The sequence below is a fragment of the Caretta caretta genome, chromosome 2 (assembly GCF_965140235.1).
Source record: "Caretta caretta isolate rCarCar2 chromosome 2, rCarCar1.hap1, whole genome shotgun sequence".
NCBI lineage: Eukaryota > Metazoa > Chordata > Testudines > Cheloniidae > Caretta > Caretta caretta.
The window spans coordinates 10,292,209-10,312,636 of NC_134207.1; the positions used below are offsets into that span (position 1 = coordinate 10,292,209).

The 20,428-nt window shown below is 40.5% G+C and overlaps 1 protein-coding gene across 10 annotated transcripts in view; it reads left to right on the forward strand.

The window, feature by feature from the left end:
• The window catches only part of PTK2 (protein tyrosine kinase 2), a 381,820-nt gene that overhangs the window by 353,502 nt on the left and 7,890 nt on the right, over positions 1–20,428 (forward strand). For all 10 annotated transcript variants that reach the window (XM_048841744.2, XM_048841743.2, XM_048841741.2 and 7 more), the window contains 5 exons: positions 6,532–6,594; positions 10,145–10,184; positions 10,719–10,825; positions 16,525–16,680; positions 17,401–17,481. In XM_048841744.2, coding sequence (XP_048697701.1) covers positions 6,532–6,594; positions 10,145–10,184; positions 10,719–10,825; positions 16,525–16,680; positions 17,401–17,481 — 447 coding nt within the window. The remainder of the gene's footprint in view (positions 1–6,531; positions 6,595–10,144; positions 10,185–10,718; positions 10,826–16,524; positions 16,681–17,400; positions 17,482–20,428) is intronic.

The following is a 20,428-nucleotide window of genomic DNA, read 5'->3' on the forward strand; positions in this document are numbered from 1 at the left end:
TTGTGTGTGTGTGTGTGTGTGTAACCCAAACTTACGTCATTTACTCTGAGTACAGAATGAATTTTCAAGTAAATCTGTTAATTCATTTGTTATAATAATTTTTAATCATTCTTTTAAGACTTGTATTGCTGATTTCTGATTATTTTGGATCTGACTATCAAATATATTCCTGATTTTTGAAAATTGAATATTGACATTTCTAGATTATAGAATGTATGTGTGTGTGATTGTATAATTTAACCCAAAAGGAGAGCCTTCTACAACTGAAGAAAGGAGACAAACAGAAGCCCCCATGAAGTCCAAAACCATGTAGATATAATTTACCTTAGTAGTGCGTAAATATCATGGTGACGGGTGCCCTATACAAAAACCCTGATGAGGAAATATACTGTATATGCATAGATGTGTGTGTTTCAGGTTAAACAACATAGTTTTGCCAGTTAAATTCCAAATAATTGCAGACACATTTTCGAGATTCTGAACCTCTGGTTGGCTAAATGTGCAATGTTGGTCTTCTGTAAAATGTTTTCTTACAGCATTTTAATGATCTGTTCACCCAATTGTATTTTATTCCCTCTTTGGATCCTTCTCTGGTTTTGTGTTGATAGTGCCTAATTGTTCATTATGCACATATGCAGTCTGTTTAGCAATTTCTCAGCACTTGTGGCATCAGAGACAGAGTGCTACATTAAGAACTTTATATTCCCTTCTCTCAATAGCTGTGGATGAAATAACTTGCATAGTTTCCTTATCTTGTTGGTTGTTTTTGTGTATATAAAAGTTCCCACATGCATATGGTTTAATACTTGTCCAACTTTGACTCTGAGAACGGTAACTCAAGAGTAATTGATGTAACTTGCTACTAAAATAGGGTTTTAATTTTTAACATGAGAAAATCCTACCGAGATATTATAGCTTGGCATGTCCTGAAAATACCGATATGTTTTTATTAATGAGTAACAGTAATGTAAGTACAGTAGGTTATATTCCAATTCTTCATCATATACATCCATTCTGAAAACTCCGTGTTGATATTTCCAAAAGAATTCAGATATGTGAGACCACACTTTATTAGACGTAGACAAGAAATCCCCTTTCTTTTGGAGGGTTTTGATTTACTATGAATTGATGATCAGAAGGATATAATTTCTTCCTGCTCTAAAGAAATCTGTAGAAATAGCAAGCACAAAGTATTTTCCTTACGCTTCCATTTTTGCTTAGTACATTCAGTAATTCTTCCATTGAAATAAACCTTTGCTCAGCCCCACAGTCTGAAAGGTCAAGAGAGAGACTTCACATTATGGAAATACATGAAATGTATTTGAAGGTGGTTTTATTGCTACAGTCAGTATTAAGGGTCATGAGGAGAATCAGGGCTTGAAAAACGCACTCGCCAGTGGCAAATGATAAACTTTCCCAGGTAAATGTGGGATCCTAAACCATGAATTTCTCCAACATCTTCAGAATTAATTTTTTATAAATTGTTTCTGTCCCTTACCATGGTGTTAACTAGATCTGCAGGACACACCAGCATGGCTGGATGGGTTAATTTCATGCGGCTCAGCAACCTACTGGTTTCCTTGGGAACTTTTGCTCCCCTTTACCTCCCAACTCCATATGCAGTGAAACTCCCCCAACTCCTTCCCCGATAAGCACTGGAAAACTCCCTCCACTGCGCACTCAAGAACCAAAGGGGACATATTTTACAGACCAACTAATCATCAGAGGAGATCAGCCCCCCATCCAACCAGCCACACAATGCCTGTCAGCTGCCACTGTCAAGTAGGGAAGTCTCCATAAGGTTCTAGGGAAGGGGAGCATGGTGAGTCAAAAGGTACTGTGAATGGGGTAGGGAATGGAAAGGATGAGGGATTTGGTTTGGCAGTACAGAATGATGGATAGAGTATGAAACTGGTAGATTTTTGTGTGTGATGGATGGCAAGTATTTTATTCAGGGAGTGTCACATGAATTGTTGCTAACTGAGGTGGGGGTTTTTTTGTTTGTTTTTTTGCTCCTTGTTAAAATTCTGGCACCATATCATTGTTCCAGTGCTAGCACCCAGGGGCTAAAAAGGGTCGGTGAAATCTTGTCACTTAGAAAGATCAAAGCTGCAATAGGATTGCCTTTAGAACTCTCGCTTTGCTGAACTGATAACCCACAGCTATACACATGAATAACTGAGAATGGGAATTATCTCAAGGGATTTAGAAAGCCATACCGGTGCCTGTTATCAGTCATTGAGCACTGTATTCTTAGACTGAGGCTGAAAGTGTTTATATTGTTGTGTATGTACTTAAGTTTCTGAAGTACTCACATGTGCTGCAGGCCAGTACCAGCTAGCCCCTGGGAAATATGCTCCTTTGCAAAGGGCTATCCATATTGTTGGTTTTATATAGATAAGTATTAAAGGCCCTGATATCCCATAGTGGTAGTTATTGTAAGAACATACAGTATAAGACAGACCCTGCATCAAAAAAAACTTTTGAGCTAATTTAAGACCAGATAAAATAAAAGAATGTAATAGACAACCAGAAAGAGCCAGGGATTGGAGAATAATGGTAACAATTGTAAGTACATGTGTTTACATAGGCTGGCTGTGTGCACAGCGTTAAGTCCATTATATTTTTAATAAGATACATATAAATTAAATGGATATTAAATGGTCCTCTACCTAGCCATCATCAGTTGGAAGTTACCTGTAGGCATCGTTGTCTTTAAATCATGTCCTCAGTGATTCCCTGTGCAACATCATTGCTTTCAATGAGTTTGCATAGGTCTAACCAACTGGACCTTAGTAAACAATTCTGTTGATGCTGCATGAGACAAGTCTGTTGAGCAGGTTGCTATTTTTACATAGTCACTTTTCAGGGTAGAGTTTCATTTTAATATTTTCCTATTTTTTTAAGTTTATATATAATATATATACACACAAACACACCCTAGAGGGTAGAAAGGGTTGTTTGCTCTCTGCAGAGGCTCAGGGATACGGGTGTGAATGGCTCATGGCTGTCTGGACCTTAGGTGGAGCATCTGAGAAGACAGTGACAAATCTAATCACGAGAACTTTGATACCTAGCAATTAACAACCATGGATGGCCCACTTCTCAGCACAAAGCCAAGCAGAGTTTGCCCAGCTGGGGAGGTGCTAGGGTAGTAGCTGAGTGTTGGTTGTAGGAAGCAGTGGAGGTGCACTCCTGAGCTGGGACAAAGAGAGGTCAGCGTGACAGAGCTTTGGGATTCTGTGCTGACCAGGATGGACTCTGCTGTAACTTGCTTTTCTCTGTGCTAATCAAGGACTTCCAATGCTGTGTTCCAGACTACTGATAAACTCCTCTGTTTTGCAACACTGGCTGTGTGTCACTGCAAATCCTGACAGAGGAGGTGCATTGCTCCCTAAAATTGTACAAGTCTCCCTCAGGGGGTCTGTCCCAGGTGGGCTTGCTGAACAGAGCTCTGAGTGTGAAGCGGGGTGCTGAAGGCCCAGAGGTCCAGTGAATCCATGTGGCTTTCCCTGGAGGAAGAGTGAGACCCCCCCTAGGGGGTCTGGCACCCTGCAGGGGTCCTCCCAGAGACTCTTCCAAAGCTGGGGCCATAGGACTGGTCTTGTGGATCTGTGACACTTCCCTATCTCACATAGATGTTGCAAGGATTAATTCTTTGGTCTTCATTAGCCACTAAGATACTACTGTTACGGGGGCGGCCACAGATGCACCAAGATAGGCAAAAGTGGAGAAGGGAGTAAATATAGAAGGAACTGCAGCAATATGGATTTTGGCAAAGCCCAAAAGGAAGAGAATCCCTAAAGATGATTAAAATTGAAATGTTTTTACAACATAAGTGAATTGCTCATTAAAGGTCTGATCCAAAGCCCATTCAGTCATGGGAGTCTTTATTTTGATTTCAGTGGGCACTGAATGTGTGAAAAGTCTAGATTTATGTTGGGACATGTGGAGACTTTCTTTTCCTCAGGCAGTTTTCTACAGTTTCTTTTTAACTGTCTAGAGTACCTGTGTTAAATGATTTCTGTTCTTTATAGAGTAGTCAGACAGCACTGTTGTGTGATCCTGGCATTTAAAGGGCAAAGTTACAGAATATTAAAAACAAGGCACAATCAAAAAATACAGGTTTCAGAGTAGCAGCCGTGTTAGTCTGTATTCGCAAAAAGAAAAGGAGTACTTGTGGCACCTTAGAGACTAACAAATTTATTTGAGCATAAGCTTTCGTGAGCATAAGCTTTCCGATGAAGTGAGCTGTAGCTCACGAAAGCTTATGCTCAAATAAATTTGTTAGTCTCTAAGGTGCCACAAGTCCTCCTTTTCTTTTTAATCAAAAAAGAGTGATTTTTTTCCCTGCCTGTATTTTGAAGCTGAGAAAATAGAAGTACTATCGTTCCATCAGTTTTCCCTTTCTCTGTATCTATTTAATGCCACCAAAAGTTGTATTTTATTCTATCAGGTGTAGTGTATGTAATTATGCTTCTGCCTTTGCTTCAAAAACACAGAATATTTCACCATTATCTGAGCGAATGCTACTATTAGGCACTTTCCTGGAAGAATAAGTAAATTCACAGAAACTTAAAAATCATTGAAGTTTTCCCAATCCAGTGTTTTAGTGACTGAGATTTTTTTTCGCTTTGCCCAAGAGCATTTGCAATGTAAATATATATGAAACAAAGACAATTTCTGAACACTAGCTGCAAATCCAATAGTAATGTAAAGCTCTTTGGTTACATTCATTTACTAAGATAGAGAAGATAATTTTTGTGTTGTTTAGTTTAAAATATAATGAAAAACATTACATGGTTTATGTAAGATGCATATTTATATGTATACTGGACACCTACATAGCTAGCAAAAAAAGAATCTTTTGTCAGAAAGGATGTGTGCTCTTGTGGTTAAGGCAATGGCTTGAGATTCGAGAGATCTAGGTTCAGTTGCAAGCTTTTCCACAGACTCCCAGGGTGACCTTGAGCAAGTCACACAATCTCTCTCTGCCTCAGTTTTCCATCTGTAAAATAAGAATAATAATACTGCCTTTCTCCCACCTTTTGTCTGTCTTGTCTATTTAAAATGTAAGATCTCGCTGAGGCAGGGACTGTCTTTCTATGTAGTCGTACAGTGCCAAGCACAAAGGGGTCTTGGTCTCAGCTGTGGCCTTTAAGCGCTACCTTAATACAAATAGTCTGTGAAAGCCTGAGTGAATGCTGACAGTATGACTGTACCACAGCTCAGGCTCTTCTTACTGGCTGCCAACAAATGGTGACTATTCCTAAAGACTGATACTAGGTGTGTTTTTGTAGTATAGCACAAATTTTTTTCAATTTTTTCAATTTTTTTCTGGAACATTTAGCAAGATATACCTAACCATGAGTAATCCAGGGCACAGCACTCCCATATTTTCATTCATAAGCAGAGAATAGAGACTGGGTAGTTTTAAATGAAAATCACAGAATTTTTGTCCTCCAAAAAGTTTGACCCCAAAACGATTTACAGCCCTACATGACATAACTTTAGTGGAAATCCAGCGTTTTGTAGTCTGCATTTATTTAAATAAGAAAAGCCTCCACTGTATTTCCATGTAATTTTCACTGGAGTTAGTAGGCATTATGTGCAGTGGAAAATGGACTCCTCCATACACATTCCTAGCTGAGGGAGGTAGAAGACAGATCTTCTTTCATTCTTTGTTGGTCTATCCATGACATCAGAGGAATTTCCTAACGGAGCTGACCTTGTGGTCTTGGGATCAACCATAGCCATTGTTTCAGGACTGCCTATCTGTTGGTCTTTCTAAATGTTTATTTGTCTCAGAAGTATAAGTACAGTGGATACCTGGGTGTGTGAGGAAGGGAGTGATAAATTAAGTTTAAAAAAAAAGTCTTTTCCCTAAAGCTTTTGTACCATTTAAAAAGAGCCCTCCATGTACTGTTTTTAACTCTAATAAAAGGTAAATTTGTTTATTGCTTCTTCTATCAGCAGAAGGGTATCGAAACCAGTCTTCTTTATTAGCTTTCTGTATCTTAAATGCAGTGTTTAAGGAGCTCCAGTAATTGGCCCCATTTGCAGGCTTGGAGATGGAGCCAAGTACATATAAGCCTTTCTCAAGCAGGAAACAGGAATTAATGCGCAGCATTTCTCATCCTGTGGTTGAAATTTTTGCTGTTAGGAAGAAAATACAATAACAAACGACTTTGCTGCCTCTGAGAGAATTAAAATGCAGGTTTTCCAATGTTGTGTTGGGGAAATGGTACTATCAATATTTATATAAAGCATTTTTATGTGCTAGCAGAAAACGGGTAGCTGAAAAACAGTTCTTTAGAAGCTACTGATAGTTTCAGTATCTGTACTTGCAAGAGCATGTTACAGGAACTGGGGATGTGAAGAATGGAATGGAATGAAATCACATCTCTATTTGTCAAAGTGTAAATTTTTTGATGGTACTTTCTTGCCTTTAGGATGAATTTAATCCTAGGCTGTTTGAATTTATAATGCTCTTATAAACAAAATACAAAACCACATTGTTCATTCCTCTAGAAACCTGATGTGCGGCTCTCCAGAGGCAGCATAGACCGAGAGGACGGGAGCCTCCAGGGCCCGGTAAGTATGTATGTGTGGTATCTTTTCAGCTATCAACTCTTTCTCTAGGTCTCTGTAGAACACACTGCACATTGCCCTGATTATGGGAGGCGAGTTAAAGTTTGCTAAATGTTTCCATTATTATTACGTGGGTCTAAAAGTTTCCAGAGGCTTAGCTTCTACGGGAATGGCAGCAACAGCAAATTTGTTCACACAACTGTTTGGGGTTCTTTTTCTTGGTGCTGCTGTTGAAACAAATGCCTGAATGTTTTAGCAAATACACTCTGATTATTTTACAGTGTACATGGGATGATTAGCCAAGGCTTTTATTTAAAAATAGGGATAGTTTTGCTTAGATTTCTGTCAACAGGAAGCAAGATTAAATAACCTATGCGGATGTTTAAGTAACTGAAGAGCTTTCTCATAAGTAATGTAAGTCTTGAGTAATGCAACAACAACAATCTCTCTGGGGGTAAATGAGCTACTAGAAAACAAATGGGGCAGATCCAATTCATTATTCATTCATTTACTGCCAGACAACAGCTGCAGCTATGATATATTCTCACTCACTGACTTAAATCATGTCTTTTGTGTTTAAAAAAAAAAGGGGGTCTCAAATAGTTTCACTTCCTTTGTCGTCTCTGTACCACAGAAATTGAAAGTAGGTGGTTGTGCTGTGTGTGTATGTGTGTGTGTTAATGGTTTCATTGGACTGGTTGACGTAACTTTTCTCTAGTGATTGCCTTCATCAGTGTTTCTCTAAATTCATATTTTTTAATTCGCCTTTCTCATTAGTTTGAGCTGCTCTTGTAAAATCCAAATTGTTAAATACAGTAGAATCTCAGAGTTACAAACACCTTGGATATGGAGGTGGTTGATAACTGAACAAAATATTGCAGTGGTTCTTTCAAAAGTTTATAACTTTTGAACATTGACTTAATACAGGTTTGAAACTTTACTATTCAGGGGAAAAAATGCTGCTTTTAACCATTTTAATTTCAATGAAACAAGCACAGAAACAGTTTCCTTACCTTGTCAAAAAAATTTTAACTTTCCCTTTATTTTTTTTAGTTTACATTTAACACAGTAATGTAATTACTGTACAGTATTTGCTTTTTTTTTTTTTTTTGGTGTGTCTGCTGCTGCCTGATTCCAGTTCCAAATGAAGTGTGTGGTTCAAAACTCTGAGATTCTATTGTGCTCATTCATCACTTAAATATTATAGGGGAGAGGGACTTTGAGACAGATCCACAAAGGGATTAAGACACCTAACTGCCACTTCAGGTACCTAAATCCAAAATTTAGATCCTCAAAACCCCTGCCCAGCTGCTGCCTATCTCTGTAGACACCTAAATTTCTGCTGGTAAAGTGCCCATGGCATCTAAAGATCTGCCAATTGACATGTGCACAGCAGCCTCAGTTTAGGCACCAGGTCACCTAGCACACACTTAAGCCCCAGTGGGAGGCGGTGGGAGAGATGGTTCCTTGTAATTTTTAGCCTAGTGGTTAGAGCACTCACCCACAATGTGTGGACACCGAAGTTCAGTTCCCCCTATCCCCTTTAATAAATTTTGCTTCCCATGGCTGCTTGATCCCAGGATGTCTGCTTGTGCCCTAAATGAGAAATGCACTATATGTAAAACTCAAACTACACAGCCCTGCATTCCCAGATGAGATGAGGTGGGGAAATTATCCCCATTTTACAGCAGGGGGAGCTGAAGCACAAAATGATAAAAGCTAAAAGTGTCCACTAATTTTTGGTGCTCAGCTTGAGACGGCTAGAGCTTGATTTTTCAGAATACTTAGAACGCAGCTCCAGTGGGCTTCACTTGCAGTTATGAATGTTCGGTACTTCTGCAAATATGAGGCAGAGACCCAGCATGGAAATTTTCAGACCACATGGTTAAAATTTGGCCAAGTTTTAAGCAGCTGGAAACAGGGTCTTATAATGGAAAGTGTTAGACAACTTTAACTATAGCTGTCACTGCCATCTCTGCCTTTAATTTTAATACCATAAAATTCATTTCTGCGAATGTTGCAACCTCTGATTTGGTTAAATTGAGCTTTTATAAGGCAGCTGGTATAAGGCAGACCTGACCAAACTTCTTTTGGATAAATACTGCATTGCTGTCTCTAGAGCTGCTTATCCTGTTAGCTTTGCTAATGGAAGGATGATCCATTCGCTGGGGCAATAGCCTGGAACTCGGGAATCCCAGGTTCAATTCTCTGCTCTGCCACAGACTTCCTGTGCAACCCTAGGCAAGTCCTTTAATGTCTCTGTTCCTCAGTCCCCGTCTCCAAAGTGGGGGTAATAGTTCCCTACCTCACCAGGGTGATGAAAGTATAAATACTTTAAAGATTCTGAGGTGCTCAGTTACTACAGTAATATGGGCCATGTGAGTACCTAAGAGAGAGATTTGCAAGCACAGATGTTCTCTAACACACACCCCAAAATCAAGTTTGATTGCTGAGGTTACACTAGTAACAGCTAATTTGGGCATGTGAATTAATTAGCACTCTATGCAGTGATTTATACTGGATTCATCCATAGCTAATGGTGAGTTCGTGCAAGAACTCACGTGTCTTTGCACAAGTTTAGGTGAACCCTCAGTTCTCAGAATTAGTTCTTTTTAAAGTGTTGAAAATGCAGCTCCCTTAGATTTAATGCAATTGAGACTTTAAATCTCTTTCCAGTCTTTTTACCGTATAGATATGCAGCCTGTTTCAGAATAGTTTTCACTTAATAAATAAATGTCCTGTTGAGATGTTTTATTGCTGTGCTTACTGAGAACTGTAGCTATGTCAACATTTTTAATTTGCAAAAGAAACCCCAATCTGCAGAAGCTCTTTCATAAAACATATGAGTGTATTTAGATTGTTGTTTTTCAAGAAGGCAACTGCAAGTCTCATATAAAGCATTTGTTCTGTTCTGACTAAACAGATTTCCCTCTGACTTGACAGTAAGCTGTGTAAATATAATTAGCAAGGCAACTCATTTCAATCCAATATAAAGAATTTCCAAATTAATAAGTAGACTATCTTTTATTTATTCTGTTTTTACTGTGAATTTCTAAAAGTCTGCTTAATCTGATTTAAACTATAGCAATAGAAAAGACCCTAGGCATGCAGTCTTCTAATTGTTCTGCTACAATTTTTTCTCTTAACAGCCACAACTTATTTAAAAATTATCTTTGGATAGAGAACTAAATATGGTAAATGTGCCATCCTATTTGACTAATGCCAGTATCAGCCTTGCAAGGACAAACTATTAGTAATACAGATAAAGGCCAGTGTGGTTGTGAGCAGCAGAACACAAGATGAATGAACGTTTTTATCCTAAGTAATGTTATCTGAAATTGTAGTTGGAAGCAATATGTGTCTCATGATACCTTAAAGTAATGTGAGGGGAGCAGGGGAAATACTTTTGGAATGTCTGTGACTGGAAATCTTAAAGAAATTGGATAACTCTAATGGCTAAGCTTACAACAACAAATCTTTCAGATGAGGATCCTGAGTTATAAACACCGTAATTGTAATAACTAGAATACTAAACTTAAATTTTCTTTTACAGGCTGGTAACCAACACATATATCAGCCTGTGGGTAAACCAGGTGAGCCATACATTTACTATATAATCAGCATGAACACTCAAGTTCCTGATCCTTGATGCATTTCTTCTCATCTCAGAAATTGCATTAATTGCCACAGTAGTAAATAATAATCTAGGCCAGTATTGGATACCCTGAGGTTAGGCATCTAAATACAGTTTGGCATGATTTTCAGAAGTGGTAAGCACTCACAACATCTATTGATTGTTTTGGGAGGAGTCCTGGCTGATTTAATTTAAATGCCAAACTTTTGGCCACAGAATTTTCAAATTTGTGGCTGAGATTTTTGAGCTTTATTAAAATGTTCATGTTGTTATCTTCATTGTTTCAAGGCTTGAAAAAAGACTGTGGGATCTTTTAGTCTCTGACTTCCTTTAGCTGAAATAAAGATAAGAAGCATAGTTTGGCAGATGGAGTTTTCATAAATGGAAATAGAACAAGCTTATTCAATGTGCTGAATACCTTCCCAAAATGTTATAAAGTCAATATAATAAATTTAGTCCTTTTGTAAAGTGTGCAAAATATGTTGTTAACTAGATCATGCAGCTCCGCCAAAGAAACCACCTCGTCCTGGAGCCCCCAGCCATTTGGGTAGTCTTGCCAGTCTCAACAGCCCTGTGGACAGCTACAATGAAGGAGTGAAGGTACATTGCTCAGTGTCAAATGAAGTATGTTTTAGCTAATTGCTCATTATGCACCAAAAAAAGAACCATCAGCAGTTACTAATGTGTGAGCTGATGCTGAAAGTGAAAACAAAATTGAAGCTTGTAACTGAATACGTTGTCATGGGACATATTCACACTCGCTGTTTGCTACTGTGGTTTTGCATCTCCTTCCAGTCGGACCTTGTTTGGAACAAGAATTCCTGAAAATAATACTCTCCCTCCCCCATCCATCTCCCTTCACCTGCCGTTGTGCTTAGTTGGAATTTCATTTGGCCGTTACTTCCAGCTTGAAGAGCAACTGATATGTGGGGTACAAGAGACCATTCTCACTGCCCATTCTCCCAGCTTATCAGAGTGATGTTAATTGGTGAAAAGCAAATAGCATAACCACAATTCTACTTATTTCAGTAATCGTATGATTATTTACATAGTGGTTAGGTGTCCTAGGCACTGTGGTGCATGCCTCTGCTCATTAGGATGCGTGGGACACTCGACTTCTTTTCTTGTCCCCCTCTCTGCTGTGATGTTCCAGCATGCTTCTTGCTGCAATGTCACAGCTGCCCTAGAGCAGTGGTTCTCAATCCGGTCCACCGCTTGTTCAGGGAAAGCCCCTGGTGGGCCACTCCGCTTTGTTTACCTGCCGTGTCCGCAGGTTCGGCCGATCGCAGCTCCCACAGCCCATCCCTCGGCCCACGCCGCTTCCCGCAGCCCCCATTGCCCTGGGGTGGCGAACCGTGGCCAATGGGAGCCGCGATCGACCGAACCTGCGGACGCGGCAGGTAACCAAACCGGTCTGGCCCGCCAGGGGCTTTCCCTGAAAAAAGCGGCAGACCAGCTTTGAGAACCACTGCCCTAGAGCCCTGATAGGGGGCTGTGGGGAAGGGCCCAGTAAATGGTGCATTTAAGTATATTATGTGGTTTTTAAAAGATTTTCTTGTTCACTGTTTCATCTCTAATAGAGATGAAATAGCAACATATGAAACTACAGAACTGCTCCATATACTAAACAATCACCTGATCCCTTCATCCCCCAAGCGGGATTCCATGGTGGCTGTCACACCGCAAAACTCTGCGCTCTGGAGCATCCCAGTGGAGTGGATGCTGCAGTTTGGCCTAAAGCACAAGAAAGCTGCATGTGCTAAGTGCCCCTTTTCCAGGGGCTGATGTAAATGGGATTTGTTTCTTAACATACAGGTCACCTTTAAACATGTCTGTTCACTGCTTCTGGGGATTTGTTTGCCTTGCAAATTATCAGGAAGTTGAAACTCAAGTGGCCTCTGTGCCTCCTGAAGTGGAAGAGGCTGGAGCTGTTCTCAGTGGGAGCAGTTTTTCAGGGGCAATATATGATGCTGCCTGAGAACTCTGGGTCGGTGATATTGTAACAGTGAAACAAACTTTATGCAGTGCGGTGTTTTATTCCTGACATCCTTTCATTTCATCTCTGGAGTAAAATATGGCACCATGAAAATTCGATTTCTCCTGTTGTAATATTACTGACCCAGAATCCTTAGGCAACAGCATTCCCTCCCCTGCCTCCACTTTCTCAGCTGATGCCATCAAGAGTGGCCACAGAGGTGATTTTTTTGTGCTCCAACAATATCCTGAGAGGAAAAAGGTGAAGAAGATATTATAGCACTGCTAAACTTGCACTGTCCAACATAAGCTCCCACAAAGCCATATAAGTTATGTGCTGCCATAATACAAATAAATGATGATATAAAGCAAGGACAACTGAAGTGAAGTTTTACAAACATGCCTCAAGGGAAAAGAGAAACTCTCAGTTATCCAATCCTAGCCTTCCCAAGTCTGCAATGAAGACCTGGATTCCCTTGCAGAGGTGGACATCTCTGGTATGGTTAGTGATATCTGTTTTATAGTTTTAAAAAAAATATGGAAACCCAGTTCATCCCCAGCTGGGAAATACAAAACAAACCATCGAAGTCGTACGCTTAGCAAAAATGGACTATTTCCACAAGGTTCTTTCTCTCTGTTTTTTGTTCTGAGATTATCTGAATGCTTCAGAATCAGCATAAATGAACAGAACTGGCCACTTAGAGCTAGATTGTTTATTATAAAATGATGCCAGTGCTTTTCAAGTTGCCAAACCTCAGAAAATGTAAAAAGCAATAACAGATGTGTTACTAAATTCGGCTTTTCTGTCTAAAATTCCCTTATAAATACTAACATTTGATGCACGTTAAAAACATTTGCAGAAAAAATATGCCTTTGACACCTGGGCCAGACAAAAACTACAATGCAAAAGTAATTGGCGACGTTAGATTTAATAAAAGATGCACAGACTCTCAGTGGCTAGAGCTATGGGTTTCTTTTCAGAAGAAAAATAGTTTCGTGTTAATTTTCTGCATTGAGAGTCTGTTTTTCCTGAAACTGGTTTCTCTTACCTCCTTTTGGGAGGCTTGTATTTGAATACAACATGGCTTTGTCAAAGTCTTCCAAGTTAAAAAGATGATTTTCCTGGGGTCATTAGTGCATAAAAATATGATAAAGAAGTGAGTCTCTTGCAAATTGTGCCGGTTGAACTTTTAAATTCCTAACTCCCTTTTCCATAATGCCAGAATACAAGTAAAAATGACAAGACTTGAGGTTCTTAATCCCTGGAGCCTGTGGAGAGAGAGGCATCAAAAAAATGTACAGTATACAGTTACTTGTTCAGGGGAAGTCAGCCAACCATGTGAAGATAACCCTGGCTGTTTAGTTTGCGGTGGAACAGTGTTGGTGTTGGCTATAGAAACAGCAAAGAGAAAAAAATTAAGTATCAAGAATTACAGATACCCTTATTCTGTGATTCCAAGACCCAGCCAAAGGAATCAAATGGGTTGTGTGTAATCAGTCCAAAATGGTCTCTCAGTAGTTTGTAACCACAGTCTTAACCAAGAATCTTCATGAACAAGAGCAGTACAGTTAGATGACTAAATATTTCCCACTATGAGGACTTCAAAAACAAATCTTCAAGCAAGAATTATGCAACCTCTGCCTGAGCTATCAAGCAATGGATTATTAGCCATGTTAAAAAATACCAGCACTTCACCTGGTACACTTTCCTACTATGAAAAAGACCCCTAACTCCATTTACCACTTTGCTATTTGCCAGATTGGTTTGTTCCTGTCAAGCTTTGCATGTCCTCTTCCCCATTTATTTTGTAAAATGTAAGCATGAGTGCATGGCAAATAACTTCATTTCCTGTGCTGGGGTGCTAAGAAGATTGCTCAGACATTATGCTTCCATAACAAATGGACCAATAGCTAACATGAGCCAGCCAAAATTGTTATGAATGCATTTTTGTTGCAGGCTTTTTTTTAACTGATCTCTAGTTACTGCACTTGTTTTGTTGGGGTTTTTCCTGCTGCATTTTATTAATATTGTTTTTCTTTTTTTCCCTTCCTTTGGTAAATTTCTTTAACCTTCCCACATATTCTGCTCAACAATAGCCATGGAGGGTAAGCACAGAGTGTATGTGTTCGTGGCGTGTGCGTGCTATTCACAAATGGCTTTGCATGTGACTTGACAATAGAGATGATTTAAGTGTTTAATTTCTACTACAGTGTCACTGAAATGTATTAGAATCCACACAACCTTGCACCACCAGCATAACCAATAACAATATTGATTTTCCCATCAATGTAAGAGATGGATGCTTTATCCTTGTATTTTCTATCAGCACCTACATAGCGGAATGCAACAAAACTGGATTACTCTGTGCTAAATCCTGGATTCCTTACTCAGGCAAAGTGCCTAGGCATTTCTATGGCCTCATCACTGTAGTATGTGAGTGCTTCCCAGGTATTTAAAAATACAAATTAGGGTTTCTTTTTTTTTCTTTCCACTCTATAGACTTAAGCTTAAATAGCTTTTTGTTTGCTTTTTTACATTTGTGTGTGAATGGGCATGAGAATTATTGAGGGAAAGCTAAGCAAGGAAATGAGTTTTGCATTTTACTTTGGAAGTGGTGAGGGCCATAGTCGTTTTTCTTTTCAGGGACTAAGGTCCCTAGTGTGAGCCGAGCTCCTATGAACAGTCCTCCTCCACCTACTGTCATGAGCCTCGTGCTTCCTGTGGAATCAAGCTGCCATGGTTACAGAAGGAGTGGCAATCTAGGTAGCTGGGGTCAGTTTCATGGAGGGCTTTGAATAGCAGGATAGAACCATTGAACTGCACTCTATTCCCTGGAGAGCCTGTGTAGAGAGCAGAGCTCTGGGATAATGTGTCTCCTCAATGAGCTGTGTTGATACACTTGATGGAGTGCTCTGTTTTATACCAGTTAGAGCTTTTTAGGGTCTGTGGCTTCATTCCTAGATATAGTGGGTTGTCATCATCAAACCTGGAAGTCTCAAATGCTTGGATCCCTGTGACCAGGTCTCTGTCCAACAGAGCAGAATACTGCTCAGTTGCAGATGGAAGTGGACGTTTTTTGCTACAAAATGGCACTGTTCATCCAGTACCATTGAGGTATCTAAAAATACTTCAAGGTTGTGGACTAGCTTTACAATCTAAGGGCAGATGCTGTTGAGAGTGGGGGTTTTTACAGAGGAGTCAAGTATTTCGAAGTCTGTTCCTCTTCCTATCAGGATCACCTCAGTCTTGCTTAGATTCTGCTTTAGCCTAGCTGGGGATCTATGGGAGTTTTGCTTGAGTTAAGGATTGCAGGATATAGCCTGGTATTTCTCTGATCTACCAGAGAGAAAATATTTAAAATGGTTGAGTCTTAGCTGCATTAGCAGTGCTTTAATTCTGAGCATGTAAAATAAATACATTTTCATTTTCCTTCATGTTCTATGTGGATTCCACTAACAAAATGTTTGGTAATATACACTGCAGTACTCTTCCTCTTTGCTGCTGCATATGTTGCTAACAACTTATCCTTGACATAGGGATCGAAACAGTTGTCTGAAAATTTGGGCTCTGATACTCCATTGTCTTGAGCTTTGTGTTATTATTTGCACCCAGGCAGACTAAGTAAAAAGTGGGTGTAAAGCAAAGAATTATGATTTGGCAGTGTGCCCCATCTATTTGCACAGGTGTAAATGACTTCATGAGGTGCAAGGCAGTGAAGAGTCAAGTTCTTTATCTTTCAGGAAAAACTGTATTTTTGACCATGCAGGTAAATGTGTGAATTACCAGTTCCTGTATCAAAATAAATATGATCTAAGTTTTTGCTGAGAAAATGAGGGGTCTGAAAACCAAGTGGTCAGGTTGAACAATTTGCTCCCTAAAACTTGCACCATGAAATTCATTCCTGCCTTGAAGGTGAATTCTTGCAAAATTTCAGAGGGAACAATCTCTGCAGTTGAGAACCTCTAAGGAATTTTAAACATGCTGTAAATATTTTTCGGTACTTCTCATTCCCAGATTCTCTCAATGCTGCTTGTTCTGTTTAGCGAGTCATAAGGGGAGCTCTTCAAAGAATTCATGGTGTAAAATTCCTTCAACTTCATTTCACTAACCAAACTCAGTCGAAAAATAATTAGACTTAAATACCTTCAGATTTGACAGCAATGCTTAATCAAAAAGAACCTTGGGTACATTTTCAGGGGGTGTGGAGGGAAGGATCTTTCTTAAATCAGCAAATGACATCCTGGAGTTCTGTTGAGTTTGTGAAGTAATCTAGCACCATCTCTTGGGGAAAGAGAGGAAAAACAGCATCTTTTTTTGCTCTTAGCTTCAGCCACAGGAAATCAGCCCTCCCCCCACTGCCAACTTGGATCGTTCCAATGACAAGGTGTATGAGAATGTAACTGGACTGGTGAAAGCTGTAATAGAAATGTCCAGTAAAATCCAGCCTGCCCCTCCAGAGGAGTATGTGCCCATGGTGAAGGTAAGAAGATGCCATTTTCTTCAATCATTCTTTTATTTCTGTCCTGACTGGCACCGTAGTTGTCAGTGCAAAAAATAGAACAACTGCGTAACACTGGAAAGCTTGTGAGCAGAAACACACCTGTCTGAGTCTGTGCATGCATTATTTACATTATCAGGACAGGGGTGCTTCGAACGATATTGAAAAATCATTACCATCAGTAATCGACGCAAGATTGTCTATGATCATGAAGAATTGAATGTGGTCTGCAGCAATTTCTTTACTTTTTACAAAGAAAAAGTGGATTTTTTTTAAATCGACCTTTTGACAAACTTCAGCCACTGTCAGTTTGCTGTGTATATGTGTTTTCTCTGGTTAAGCCATTTTTCCATTTTATGGAAGCAAAAAATTCAGGGTGGAATTTTCAAAACTGGTTAGCAGCATTGCTCTGCTCTCATTTTGGTCAGTGGTCAAAGCAGTTAGGTCAATACTGAGAGCTTTTGAAATTCTCGACCGAAATCCTTTTGACATCCACAATAATTTTTAAAGATGTAATAGGTGTTTGGTTAAGAGATGTAAGGACATAAATGACGTACCTAAGATGAAGGAAATAAAATAGTGCTGAAAGGGCATAATCGAATCGGAAAGTATTGGAACATTGTTGTGCTGCACTCTGTCCTGTTACAATGTCACTTCAATTTTTTTTTTTTTTTTTTTTTTTTTTTTTTTTAAATTTATTAGGAAGTTGGTTTGGCACTACGAACTTTACTGGCAACAGTAGATGAGACCATTCCAGTGCTCCCTGCAAGCACTCACCGAGAGGTATGTAAGGATTTGCTCATATACGATTCAGTACATTAAGTGTCAAGTCATTTTCAACTAGGTAATTATTGGGACATGTATTGTATCATGAGCTTTTATAAATATTAAAATACTAGATCCTTTTAATTTATTCACATACTGACACATTTCTTCTTCAAGTAATGTTCTCATGAGTGCTCCATTTCAGATGCACATGTGCCTTGAGCCCTAAATTGGAAATTTTTCTGCTAACAGAGCCTGTTTTGCCTACACTTGTGCCCTATGCCTCCTCGTGCAGGACACCAAGGCTATATAGGGATGTTCAGGCAAACCACCCTCAGCTCTGTCTCTGCTGCCTTGGCCGGAGACAGAGCTCGAACGTGCTCACCTTGAGCGTACCTCGGTTATTTCATATTCTTCTTATAGATGTTCGTTAAGTTTTGTTAGTATGGTTGTTAATAGTAGTTATAATTACTTAGTAAGTGTTAGTAGTGAGAGGATACTTTGTTTTTTCTTCTTCTCTCTTTTTTCCTTGGAGAGCCTTGTCATCTTGGCAGGGAATGACTGGGTTGCTAGGCTTCAGACGGTCCCTCTCATGCCAAGAGGCCATATCTGTGAACTGTGGTTGATTGGGGGAGTCCCATGTCTCCCAAAAGTGCAATTTCTGCCAGCTCTCAAGTCAAGGACAAGGAAGAACAGGGAGATTAAGCTCAGATTGTTATTGATGGAGCGCTCACTTTGATCAGCATCTGAATCAGGTTAGGGGACCTGCCCCGTGTACATCTGTCTCTGCACAGATCCAGTGACCTTGGCACAGGCTTCTCCTAAGAACAGGAGGTCATTGGGGGCTTCTTAGATGGCTTCCAAAAAGAGACGTATGGACTCTCATCTCAAGGAGCCTACTCCAAAAAAGCCCAAATCCCATGTAAAATCTGTAGCCTTCAAAACTTCGACCTCTCAGCTTGGTACTGTTGACTTGAAGAACTCCTCCTCTGAGGCCAGCAGAGCTGGATAGCCCTGGAGCTTGAGAGAGAGACATGGCTCCAAAAGGGCTTCTGTACCCTCTATCCAGGGTCAAGGAGGGCAAGCATAAACACCCTGATCTGGTACTGTCAGACTCAGTCCCACTGTTGGCACCTGTCCATTCACCACCATCGGTACTGAGCAAGCAACACTGCCAAACTCCATTGACACCTACATCAGTACATCTGCCATTCATGGTACCATCATCTTTGGCTACCATGTCAGTACCAAGTCCCTACTCAATACTGCAAGAGTGCAGATATGTGAGAGACCTGTCCATAATGGATGTGCCAGAATCCCCACTCCACATGGGTATCGAGCATCTTTTGGTACCAAGACCACAGTCTCAAGACTGATACCATCCCTCAGAACTGCAGGACTCTCCACTCCTTTCTACGTGGGCTCCTCCACTGAACGATGTTGAGGAGCATTAAGGGGACTTCCAGTTGGTTTCTTCTTTCAATCTAGTGTCCCCAACATATCCTGTCAAGAACTCATTCTTTGACAGTCACAGGGAAGATCGCAACTGCCATCAAAGGTGATGGAACCAACTCTGCATGCCACCCCCACTCCTGTATGGGCTCCCTCTCTGGTGGCGATACTGGGATCCCTGGACTTCTTACCAACAACAATTCTCCAGACCACCAGTACCGTCTCAAAGGGAGGCTAGGGTTGCTCAGTCTTCTCCTCCCCAACCACACAGGAGGAGACATTTGAGGAACAGGAGGCCAGGGTGGAGAAAGAGGCCACCTATCAAATGCCGATCTCATCCTTGTCTCCAGATGAAGCTGTTGTGCCTACACCACCTTCCATGGCTGGTGATTTTCAGCAAGTTCAAGATCTTATAAAGAGGATAGTTGACATTCTTCAAATTCCACTCGAAGAGGTCAGGGATTCACTACTCAAGCTGTTGGATATCCCACAGTCAGGAGCACACTCCAGGGCGGCATTACCCATCAGCAAAGATCTTTTGGATCCAGCAAAGGCTGTGTAGCAAACAACTGCTACTATTCCACCAACGTGTAAAAGGGCAGATGAGTATTATATTCCCCCTAAGGACTCTGATTTCTTATTCTCCCACCCTCCACATAACTCTATAGTAGTGGATGCAGTAAAAAAGCAGGGCAGGCAACGCTTCTCCAGGTCTGCTCCACGTGACAAGGACCAAAAGAGACTGGATTTATTTGGACGGAAGTCCTGTTCATCAGCAACCCTGCAATTCAGGATCGCAAACTATCAGATGCCAAATAGTTTCACAGACTAGAATAGATTGATGGTCTTTATTGAACACCTGACATAGGCACATAGAGAGCAATTCCAGTCCTTCATTTCAGATGGCCAATTATTGGCCAGGACCTTTCTTCAAGCATACCTGGATGTTTTGGACACTGCTGCCAGATCCATCTCCACAACAGTAGTTATGCACAGGCCATCATGGCTCCAGCTTTTGGGATTTCAGGAAGAAGTACAGAACACCATTGAAGACTTCCCCTTCATTGGTCATAAGCTTTTCTTGGAGACCACAGATGAGTCCTTCCATACACTGAAGGACGCTAGAGCCACTTTACGTTCCTTGGGCATATATACACCTACAAATATGGGACCATTTAGGTCACGAACTGCCCAGAGGCTGCATCCTGCTCAGTTCTCTGTATTCCATAGATCCACCAAACCCCACAGGAAAATACATAAGTTTCAGAGGAAGAGGGATGCCCACCGACCCTCCACAACCACACAACAATGTTCGAAGCAGCAATTTTGATGGGCCAGTCGAGGGTTCAGATGAGTCTGGTTTTACAGCTGCACCAATTTGCCCACCACGCTCCCTTTAGGGACCACATTTCCTATTTCCAGCATTCCTGGAGATGGGCTACTACAGATAGGTGGGTCACAGAAGTCATAACATCAAGCTATACTGTCCATTTTACAGCACTGCCTCTCTTCA